Below are 12,470 nucleotides of genomic sequence, written 5' to 3' on the forward strand. Positions count from 1 at the left end.
GCCAACTCTGCCAGTTATACTGTCTACCAACACTTCTTTGCTTCCTGAACGATATTCATCCTTCAGATCCCAGCTCAAAAATCAGTTCCTCAGACTAGGTAATATCTTCCCATTATATACTATATTTTTTCCTTTCTACCGTTCATTGCTACTGAATTGTAATTTATGTGAGATTATTTTCAATGTTTTCAAGACTAGATGCTCCATGAGGGTAGAGACTAAGTCTGTCTTGTTCACCCCTGTATCTCCAGCAAATAGCAAAGGGCTTTGTTCAAAGTGTATGTTGAATGAAAAAGTAATCCTCATGTCCCAAAAGATCAGGTGAAAAAAAAATCTGTCTTAATTATCTCCAGCAGTAGGGATAAAAATGAAGTATGCAGTAACTAAAAGCAAGAAGATCAAAGAGTGATGCCCTTAAATTCTGAGGAAAAAATTATTTCTAGCTTTGAATTCTATACCCAGCCGAACTATCCATTGAGTTTAAGAAGAGAATAATGATTTACTTAAATATAAATGTAAACTCCCAAACTATAAAAATCCTGGGAGACAACCTATGCAATATCATTCTGGACATAGGAACTGGCAAAGATTTCATGATGAAGATACTAAAAGCAATCACAACAAAAGCAAAAATTGACAAATGGGATCTAATTAAACTAAAGAGTTTCTGCACAGCAAAAGAAACTATCCACAGAGTAAACAGACAACCTACAGAATGGGAGAAAATATTTGCAAACTCTGCATCTGACAAATGTCCAGCATCTACAAGGAACTTAAATTTACAAGAAAAAAAAACAACCCCATTAAAAAGTGGTCAAAGGACATGAACAGATACTTTTTGAAAGAAGACATACATGTGGCCAACAAGCATATGAAAAAAAGCTCATCACTGATCATTAGATAAATGAAAATCAAAACCACAATGAAATACCAGATACCATCTCACACTAGTCAGAATGGCTACTACTAAAAAGTAAAAAAATTACAGATACTGGTGAGGCTGTGGAGAAAAGGGAATGCTTATACACTGTTGGTGGGAATATAAATTAGCTCAACCATTGTGGAAAGCAGTATGGCAATTCCTTAAAGAGCTAAAAACAACTACCATTCAACCCAGCAATCCCATTACTGGGTATATACCCAAAGGAATATAAATTGTTCTATTATAAAGACACATGCATGCATATGTTCACTGCAGTACTATTCACAATAGCAAAGACATGGAATCAACCTAAATGCCCATCAATGATAGACTGGATTGAGAAAATGTGGTACATATACACCATGGAATACTGTGCAGCCATCAAAAAGAATGAGATCATTTCTTTTGCTAGAACATGGATAGAGATGGAGGCCATAATCCTTATTAAACCAACACAGGAACAGGAAACCAAATACGATATGCTCTCACTTATAAGTGTGAGCTAAATGATGAGAACACATGGGCACATAGAGGGGAACAACAGACACTAGGGTATCTGGTTTCCTGAGGGTGGAGGGTGGGAGGAGGGAGAAGATCAGAAAAAATAACTATTGCATACTAGGCTTAGTACCTGGTGACAAAATAATCTGTACAACAAACCCCCATGACACAAGTTTACCTAGATAACAAACATGCATATGTACCCCTGAACCTAAAATAAAAGTTAAAAAAAGAGAATAATGATATTTTGAGAAATGCCAGGTCTCCCAGATTTACATGCACTCATTTGATGAGAGCTTTTGAAAGATGTCTGACCAAAGCAGGGGGCTTAATGAGAAAAGATGGTGCAACACTGGAGAGATGTGAAGGGAATCTTCAGGAGGATGACTATATCCCCAGGATCCCAACAGGAATGGTACACTGAAAGTGTTACATTTACATTCCCTCAGTGACTTTTTACAGAGGTATGAGCAGGGTTAAGGGAAACAGCAAGGAGTGGCAAACGTGTTGTAATTAGAAACAATGGGAGGCCAGTACTATCTCTAGAGCTAAGAGGCAGGGAAAGAGCTGTTCCCAGAACCCAGCAAGACATGTAGCCTTGGGAAAGGGGCTGCTCTTGGGAGTTGTGGCCACAGATAGAAGAATGTAATCACTGGCCAGGCAGGGACTGGATGTATGGATATACTGGGAGTGAGGGGGAAGATTGGGAATGAATGCTCCAGCCTAACAGCAGCATTAGTCATAGCCAAAAGGTGGAAACAATCTAAATATCCAGCAGCTGAGAGCAGATGAGTAAAATATGGTGTATCCATACAAGGGAGTATTATCCCACAATAAAAAGGAATGTGCTAATATATGGTACAACATGGATGAACCTTGAGAACATGCTAAGTCAAAGAAGCCAGACAACAAAGGCCACATATTATATGATTCCATTTATGTGGAATCATATAGTTTCTAAAACAGGCAAATTTATAAAGACAGAAATTAGAAAGTTGTTGCTTTTGTGGGGAGGAGGAGGCCTCTAGGAGGTGACAGAGGGGCAGATGGGAAATGACTGCTAAAGAATTTTGGGGGAATGATGAAATGTTCTAAAATTGATTGTAGTGATTGTTACACAACTCTGCAAATATACTAAAATACACTGAATTGTACACTGTAAATGGTGAATTGTATGGTATGTGAATTATATCTCAACAAAGTTATTTTTTTAACGGTATGCTGAGATCCTCTTGTCATATAAGATAATGAGGAAACTAACAGACTACTCAGTAATATCAAAATAATTCAGGAGCTAACTTAAAACATTTCCCTTGAATGAGACAATTTAAGATTCAAAGATGATAACAGTTGCAATTAATTAAACCCATCACATTTGTTTAAATTTATGAATTTGTGATATTTTAAAAATAGAAGTGCCAATCAGTCACTTTCAGAGGATGAAAACAAATTCATTATCTAAAAACTGATAAAGAGAAAGCATCAAGTATTTAGTCTGCCTTTCCTATATGAACTGAAGTGTACCACTTTGAAACCAAATAGTAGATGATGAGAAGCATCTCTTTATAAAAGTAGTTCAATTAATAAGTGAAAAGGGAAACTAAAACCAGATTTTCACCATTTTGCATCTCTCAACGGATTAATGGACCCAGGCATTGAGTATCTGCAGCTGCTGACATCACAGAAAGAAAGACAATCAGATGATATATGTCTCCTGATCAAAGAACAGAATACCACCTATAGTCTTGTTAAAAGGATCAAACTTAGATTTGATCAGGCCTCTGGACCCAGCTGCCATTTTTCAAGAAATAAAAAGGATGAAGCCTCGATAAACTACACCATGAATGTACAGGCATTAAAACCAGACTCTGCAACGCTACAGAGACTGCTGATAACTCAAATAAATTGTGAGGAAAAGAAATGAAAGGGAACATGAAGATTATAAAAGATTTATTTTATTTTTAACCTTTAAGTTCAGGGGCACATGTATAGGTTTGTTACGTAGGTAAACTCATGTCACAGGAGTTTGTTGTACAGATTATTTCATCATCCAGGTAGTAAGAAGAGATTTAAAAGACATGAAAAAAAAATTATGAATAAGTTATACTGTAGTGGCTAGGTTTCTGTCTTAGTCTGTTTTGTGTTGCTATAAATAATACCTGAGGCTGCATAATTTATAAAGAAAAGAGGTTTATCTGACTCATAATTCTGCTGGCTAGAAGGTTCAAGATTAGGCATCTGATGTGGGCCTCAGGTCGCTTCCATTTATGGCAGGTGAAGGGGAGCTGGCGTGTGCAGAAATCACATGGTCAGAGAGGAGGCAAGAGAGGTGCAGGGGGGTGCCAGGCTGTCTTTAACAATCAGCACTCAGGGGAACTAATAGAGTATAAACTCACTCACCCTTGAGGGAGGGAATTGATCTATTCATGAGAGACCCCTACCCGTGACCCAAACACCTCCCATTAGGCCCCACCTACAGCACCAGGGATCACGTTTCAACATACAGTTTGGATGGGGCAAATATCCAAACTACAGCATTATACACCCCTGGGTAATAAAACTACAAAGAAACACAATATATAATAAAAAGTCAAGATAGTGTTTAGTACTGGGGTTGAGATTTTGATGAGGACTCCTGGAGGAAGCAACTGCAGTCGTAAAGTTCTGTTTCTTGTGATAAGTGGTGCTAACAAGGGTGTTTGCCTTTATAATAACCCATTAAATTATATGTTCATGTTATGTATTTTTTGTATATGTGATTTACCTTACAATGAAATTATGAAAAAGGTAAAATAACTGAAGTTATTGCAATAAGCTGTATTCCTTTTTCCTTTAAAATATTTCTCTTACCTGTATGTCATAAACTTGCTTGATTAGTGCCAAGTCTATAGAAAATATTGTCTCAGGTAGAAGTATTTCTGCCAACCTTTTTCTTAAATATTTCTACAGGAGGAATTGAAAATAAGTAACCTTGCATTTTCTTTATTGTTGGATGAAGAATTAAGCTCCAGAGAAAAATTCCTGAACAACTACCTTACAAGGAAACAGCACGAGAAAGTAAGAATAGTGTCTGAAATCTGAATAAGCATTTTCTGATAGACATACCCCTCATTTAGCAAGAGCTCACATGTCTAGACCCCTCCTTCCTTCCTTCTACCATTCCTACATAACCATGTGCATCCCTTGGCTCCCTGTCTGGAACTTTGCTCCAGGGCCAGGTGAAAGTAACCATTCCAATCTGTTAATAAAGTTATGTGATTCTGCATCTGCAATCATTTAGCCAAAAGAACTGTGTAGCTTTCATATGACATGGTTTATACAATGAGGCCATATAGCCTCATGGTTGAAAGCACTGGCTGTGGGACCTTGGACAAGGCATACAACCTTTTAAGCTGCTTACAAGCTCTTATTTAGGGAATGTTTTTCTCTCTGGACACGCTAAGATTTACTAAGATGTAAGCAATGGGCTCGCATATAGAATGAAAAACTGTTGTATTATGAAAAACTCTAAATATGAGCTTGTATAGATATGGTTCATTAAAAAGACTGTGAATACAAAATGTTTATCACATAATGTTTCAACAAATGTCAGCTTTTGTTAGTAGTATTAGTAAAGAGCATTTATGAATGTGTGACTTATAAATGACATGAACTTAACTTTTTTCTAAGAACCTATTAAACAGCATATGCAAAACTTCTTCTAAATATAACTTTACATATAGCAACCCTGCAGCATACTAGATTTCTTTCACAGATGAGGATACCATCTCAGAGAGTCTGGGTAACATGCCTAAGTCAGCCACTAGTGTGTAATAGAGCAGCAGCTGGAACTGTGGGAATAAGTGAAGAACATCCAAATGCAAATGAGCAGACAGCTGTTTATTCAGAGCTTGGCACAGCAAGGGACTCATCCACCGTCAATTACTTTTGGCAGACTCAAAGGCAGGAAAGCAGTAGGAAAGCTTTATAGTGCAAAGAAGAGAGGGCTTCAGGTGCAACATGATTGGAAGTTTTTGGCATGAGGAAGCTAGAGGCAAACCAATCAGAAGCGGGACAACTCATTTGACTGATTTAGGGAACATATTTGGCTTTCTCTGGATGGTCCTAGGTTGGAAATGGGGACAAAGTTATAGAAGCTGGTGGTTATGATCAAGCCCTGAAAGTTTGAGGCCAATCCTTAAAAAGGCTGCGATTTAGTTTCCCAGCTGATGATTGTAGAGGTTGTGGGTCAGAGTTCTGTTGTTACATATGGTCTGGCCCTTGTTTGCATGTATATCCAGTCTCTCAGAACCCAGGTCCATGTGATTCCGAAGCCTGTGCACTTTCATCCTCCACACTGACTTACCAAGATGCAGTGTGCTCCATAGACACTCACACACTCATACACAGAGTTGGCTGTACTTAGAAACAGGTGATTGGGTGTTCTTTCGAAGTCCCCAATTGGTTTGTTTTCTTCTATAAATCTTCATGAATGAATACTTCACAGACATATTTCTCTTGTACTAGGAAATTCCTTGCTCTTTTTAGTATCCCCAATATTTTTATTTATGCTGGAAAGTCTCCAGTTTCAATCAACTATTCCTGATGCTGTTATAGAGCCAAACTTCAGAAGCTGTTCGGAAATCTAGAGAAGACCTGGATGTGTACAAGGAGCACTATGACAACTTACTGGCAGAAGACAAAGTGAGAGTCGTTGTCTTACCCACTCAACAGTGCAGTAGAGTTGTTGCTGCCTAGATTGGAGGAAGGTTAAAGGGGATATAATATAATTTTCTCACAGATTTTTCTCCCACTTAATTCTCAGCTATGGGTGAACTTCATTCTATGCCACTGTATATTTTTGAAAATCCATGTGTAAAATGAATTTTTATAAGCTTCTCTGGTTTAAGCTTTCTCTTATACAAAATACAGGGAAATCATCTAGCCTTTAAGGCTTTTCAAACTTTAGGTTGCAGACCCCGTTACTTGGCCATGAAATCAATTTAGTATGACCAGCAGTTTTATAATGGAAAAGAATAGGATAGAATAGCATAAAGAAGACAGATGGAAGAGAATGGAATAGAAAAGAAAAGAATAGAGTAACATGCATGTTTTTTGGGTAAATATATTTTGGGACACTTCTTTGGGAAACTTCTGGATGATTTCTAAGACCTGTTATGTGAAATAACATTTTTGATACACTTAGATGCTTCTTATCAAAACAAATCTTTGAGAAATCATCGCACAGAGAATGGTTAATGTCTAACAACTTTATAAATCAAAGTTTCATGGATTTTTAAAACCAAAGTGCTACCACCTGTATTTTGAAGAGTACTGTCAACAAATAAAAGGTTTCCAAACCAAGTTGCAATCCTCAAATGTCATGTTTGTCCTTAGGTTATGGATCGCAGCTTTAAAAAGGAATTTTCTGAAATTCCCGGTCATCAAGTGGATATACTCTACAAACTTTTTAAACGCCGACCAAGGTTTGTTTCTCCTTCACTATTGTGTTTCTGAGAAAAAAGTTTGCAAATAAAGAGGAGTGTTACTAGATTTCAGCTTTTTTCTCCCAATTAAATGGAATTATTCAGTATAATATATTTTAGGTGGAGATGTTTAAGGGTTTTGATCCTAATTCAGTTTTTGTTTTTTTTTTTTTTTTTTTTGAGACGGAGTCTCGCTCTGTCACCCAGGTTGGAGTGCAGTGGCGCGATCTCGGCTCACTGCAAGCTCCGCCTCCCAGGTTCACGCCATTCTCCTGCCTCAGCCTCTCTGAGTAGCTGGGACTACAGGCGCCCGCCACCACGCCCGGCTAATTTTTTGTATTTTTAGTAGAGACGAGGTTTCACCGTGGTCTCGATCTCCTGACCTTGGGATCCGCCCGCCTCGGCCTCCCAAAGTGCTGGGATTACAAGCGTGAGCCACCGCTCCCGGCCTAATTCAGTATTTTTTGAGATTATGTTTATATCTTAAGGTAGAGAATAATGATTTATTTTCATTATTTAAAAATAGTTAAGGATCTGTGTAAGCATGATGCTATTGTAGGTTCTGCTTTGTACATTAAGGAAGTTCCTCTTACATCATAGATGGCACACAGATTTAAAAACAGTTTTTTCTAAAGTGCGTTCAAACAAACGCAAGTTCCCTGATGTATAAATCGGAACTACTTGTAATAGGCTTCCAGGACTAAATAAGTTTGGGGAAAATACTGGGTTAAAAAAAAAGGAAGTTAAGCAGCTTTTCTTTTACTGCAGAATGTATTATTGGCCTTTGGATCTCCAAGTATAAGAAACAGAGTAAGCAGTGTTTTCCAAACTTATTTGACCACAAATTGCTTTTCCTCAGAGTATCTCATGTGCTTGTGCTCAAAGTTTGAAAGATGCCAGTATAAATGGTTGAAAATAACCATTTGAAAAGAGTTCTAAGAAAGTATCACTGATTTCCACCATTATAAATGCAGATTTCCAGTTTTCAATCAAATGTAATCTAGAAATCATGGAGTTTGTCACAAAGATGTAGTCGGCTAATTTGTGTTTGAGATACAAACTCTGACAGGTTACAGGCAACCTAGGGAATTTAACCTAGAACATGCCTCTTTTTTTTTTTTTTGAGATGGAGTATCTGTCTGTCGCCCAGGCTGGAGTGCAGTGGCACGATCTCTGCTCACCGCAACCTCCGCCCCCTGGGTTCAAGCATTTCTCCTGCCTCAGCCTGCCAAGTAGCTGGGACTACAGGCGCGCGCCACCACACCCAGCTAATTTTTGTATTTTTAGTAGAGACGGGGTTTCACCGTGTTGAGCAGGATGATCTCGATCTCCTGACCCCGTGATCCACCCGTCTCAGCCTCCCGAAGTGTTGGGATTATAGGTGTGAGCCACCTCGCCCTGCGGTTTTCCTGTTTTTAAAAGAGTGAGTGATAATTAGCCCAATTACATACTTCTCCTTGTGGAAAAAGAAGTGAGACCTCCTGCAGCAGTGGGAAAAGCACAAGCTTTCTTGTCAAACAGAATCAACTTTAAATCCTAACTCCATCACCTGTCAGACTGATAGCCCTGGGCCATGAGCTTCTCTCCCAGGCTGACTTTCCTCATCTAGAGAATGGGGATGATAATATAGTTTCAACCTCACAGTGTATTGTAAAGCATCTTGATAGTGAGTGCCTCGCCCAAATCTTTGTACCCTTCTTCCCTTTCCAGCTGAAGCACAGGGAAATGAAACTAATCTATTAATGTAGATAAAAATAGAGTTGGCCAGGTGGTGGCTCACCACTGTACTCCCAACACTTTGGGAGGCTGAGGTGAAACGACGGGTTGATTTATTTGCCTGCTTACAGTATACAGAAAGGAAATGTGTCCTAGCACAGGTACAACTGTCTGTCAGTGCTGACAATAGTTGGAGACATCTGTAGTCTAGCCAAGGTCACGTCTGAGAACCTGGAGAGTATGGAGGAAGGGCAAAGTGGATCCCTTTATCCGTGGAATAACCCACCTACCAGCCGACACATGCCAAAGGGAAGAGCCATACAATGTGTTATGCCTGTGCTAAGGGCCTAATTGTTTCACATTGATGTTTTTGTGAGAATGTGAAATGTTGATGGGCTTTTCTTGGTAATACCAGGATTTCCAAACAGAAAACGCACTCAGAAACAACCAGTGTTGTCCCTTTTGGAGAACTACCAGGATCTGGCAAGTTGAATAAGGATGCCTTTGCCCAGTTAATGAAAGCCATGGATGAGTTGGACAATATTAGTAACATGCCAGAAGGCTTGGACCCTTTGGTCTGGAATCATTTCTGCATGACAAGACGAGCAAAAGTGGAAAATGAACAGAAAGTATATACTATTTTAACTTAATTTAATTTTTAGTGTACTAATATCAAATACATAGTTTACATTGGTCAGTGTAACCGAAAAAGCTAATTATTTAGGTTTTCCTGCTAGGGTAGTATTTGGTCATAGTAATAAGATAATGAAATACTATATTAACCCTGGTGCTACTGAAGGCTAAGTGTAGGCCTGTTGCTTTTAAACTGGTGCCATTCAAAATAGTGTCCATTAGCCACAAGTGGTTATTATGCACTTGAAATAAATATTGCCAGTCCTAATTGAGATGTGCTGTGAGTGGAAAACATACACATTAGAAGGCTTAGTATGAACAAAAAGAAACATGTCTCATTAATATTTTTATATTGATTATAGGTTGAAGTGATAATATTCTGGATACATTGAATTAAAATATATTAGTAAAATTAAATTCATCTCTTTGATTTCACTTTTTATAATGTGGCTACTACAGAATTTAAAATTACATATGTGACTCACGTTTATGGCTCACATTATGTTTTTCTTGGACAGCACTGTTGTAGGTTATCTCATTTTGCATAGATTAGAATTACATTTGGCTAAGCAGAACCAACTTTATAGTTTTGCTAGAATGTAGCAACGAGTAAAAATTTAAGAGTGTCTTTATTTGGGAAGAGAATCCTTCCTCTTGTTGCTTCTTGACCACTACCCCAAATTCCCTAAATTTAATGCCCACATGCATCAGGCTGGCATATTTTTGTTAGAGTACCTATGATTCTATAATTTCACTTAAAATGATGAGAACAAATTTTAAAAATAAGATATAAAAGAATTTATAGTTGCTTGCATACTTGATTTTCACCAAGAAGCAAATTTGATACTTTTCAAATCGTTCAAATTGTTACATACCATGTAAGTTTTAGACATTTAAATTTAAATGTTTATTACTTTCTTTGGAAGGTAGACCTGTTAAGGTTTTTAAATTTAAAAAGTTAAAAGATGTATGTTGTCTAAAATTGAAGCTCCATATGTTCAGACATGTTTCTGGCTCGCTTTCTTTAGGTAAAGCAGAAAGCCGCTGACTTATTGGAAATGGCAACTTTCCTCCGGAAGAGAGTTGAGGAGGAAGAGAAGGTGCAACAGGAGATTGAGAGAGTGTTCCATGAACTCATCCTGTAATTTGAAGCTTTCTTTCATGTTCACCTATTCAAAGTCTAATTAGGGCTAAATCAGGTTGTGTTATCACTGGAGAGAATGCCTACTGACTGCTTTACAGCTATCTCCCTTCCAGCACTGTGCTTTAAAATTTCCATTTTAAAAAGTGTGCTTTGTTACATAGACCTTGATTCAGGATGGAAATTTCCCACGTTTTGTTGCTCTTATTACAAATAAGCAAGTTTCAGAAAAATCTTAGTATTGTTTTAAGTCGGCCCCTTCCACATAAAAATGCAAAGAACCTGTTTCTTCCAGTCAGTACTTTGGGGCTCAAGGCATATAAGCTAACCGTGTGGAAAATTAAGCAGATGTCTAAGAACTTTCCATGTAGACACCCAGCCAACTGATATATTTTTCTTTAGGGGAATTTGTTGTTGTTTACTAAGTGATTAAGACATTTAAGTCCTTGCTTCATTTTTTGGCTATATTTATAGCCTCATTGATAAATACTTCTCTGATGTTCCCAAATTCATTGTTGCACATCATTTTTAGATCTAGGCTATAGCGAGGATATGAATTACCCAGAAATAGATTTGTTAAGTAACTTACATATTAAATATTGTAGTATAGTATCAGAAATCAATAAATAAGTTCAGAATTTTAATAGAGTTATTTATCTTATTTTATTTATTTATTTTGAAATGTAGCCTCACTCTGTCACACAAGCTGGAGTGCAGTGGCATGATCTCAGCTCACTGCAATCTCCACCTCCCAGGTTCAAGAGATTCTCATGCCTCAGCCTCCCAAGTAGCTGGGATTACAGGTGCCTGTCACCACCCCTAGCTAATTTTCGTATTGTTAGTAGAGATGGGGTTTCGCCATGTTGGCCAGGCTAGTCTCGAACTCCTGACCTCAGATGATCCACCCACCTCGGCATCCCAAAATGCTGGGATTACAGGCATGAGCCACTGCACCTGGCCAGATTTGTTATTTAAAAGCGTCTCTATTTTCTTCATTTTTACTTTACTTTTATTACTGTCAAAATTATACAATCTTTTCTTAATCCTAAAGTAAAAATCTAGAAATGTATTTCTGTCCATACCATTCTTTGAGCAACCCAGGTGTAATTCTGCATCAATAGGAAGAGGTTTCAGAGAGACCTCTAGGAAAGCTCATCATCAGGAAAATATTCTCCACACTAATCTCCAGCATGTTTTCCTTAGCTGATTTGATTTTTATATTCTCAGATAAATAGGTGAAATTTGAAATATATTACAACTACTTGCTTTGAAGTCCTTTTCAATTTAGATTACAGGAAGAGAAAGTGAGATTCCAGTTGAATTTGACAATTCAAATTCTTCTTAAACAAGGACAAGTAGAACTGGAAAATTTCCAGCTAGTACTGGAGTATTCTGATGCAATTCTCATCAACAAGAACATAATTGAAGATTTGAATTCTGTGATTCGGGTAATTACACTTTTTATTTTTATTTTAATTCAAGGTCTTGCTTTGTTACTCAGGCTAGAGTCTTGTGGCACAATCATGGCTCACTGCAGCCTTAACCCTTGGCTAGGCTCAATAGATCCTCCCACCTTCACCTCCCAAGTAGCTGGGAGTACAGGTTCACACCACCACACCCAGCTAATTGTTTTAAAATTAGTTTTTTGTGAAAACAGAGTCTTAATATGTTGCCCAGGCTGTTCTCAAACTCCTGAGCTCAAGTGATCCTCCTGCTCTGGCCTCCCAAAGTGCTGGAATTAATAGGGGTGAGCCACTGCACATGGCCAATTATACTTTTTTAAAGACAAAACATATTGCCTGCTGTACCAAATATTTTACATTATTCTCCCATTTTCATAAGTAATTTTAATTCAGTTAAGTCAGTGGTTTCCTAACTGTTAGAATCATTTGAAGAACTTTATAAATGTGCCCAGACCCCACCCCCAGGATGAGTATTTTTCAAAAGCTCCCTCCATAATTCTAAGGTTCAAGAAGGATCACAGAGCTAAATGTCCATTCTAGTATGCCATCGTTTGTTAGGCCCAGCCTACTCAGGCAAAGATAATCTTAGATAAGCTTAGTTAGTTGATTTCAGACCTTACTTCTTTTCT

General features: G+C 37.9%; 1 protein-coding gene across 1 annotated transcript in view; it reads left to right on the forward strand.

Moving 5' to 3' along the window:
- Window positions 1-12,470, forward strand: part of CFAP43 (cilia and flagella associated protein 43) — a 99,461-nt gene that overhangs the window by 76,057 nt on the left and 10,934 nt on the right. The window contains exons 29-34 of the mRNA XM_030807387.1: window positions 4,373-4,480; window positions 6,020-6,106; window positions 6,800-6,888; window positions 9,020-9,233; window positions 10,266-10,378; window positions 11,667-11,826. Of these exons, the coding sequence (XP_030663247.1) occupies window positions 4,373-4,480; window positions 6,020-6,106; window positions 6,800-6,888; window positions 9,020-9,233; window positions 10,266-10,378; window positions 11,667-11,826 (771 nt within the window). The remainder of the gene's footprint in view (window positions 1-4,372; window positions 4,481-6,019; window positions 6,107-6,799; window positions 6,889-9,019; window positions 9,234-10,265; window positions 10,379-11,666; window positions 11,827-12,470) is intronic.

This window comes from Nomascus leucogenys, chromosome 3, assembly GCF_006542625.1.
Source record: "Nomascus leucogenys isolate Asia chromosome 3, Asia_NLE_v1, whole genome shotgun sequence".
Lineage (NCBI taxonomy): Eukaryota > Metazoa > Chordata > Mammalia > Primates > Hylobatidae > Nomascus > Nomascus leucogenys.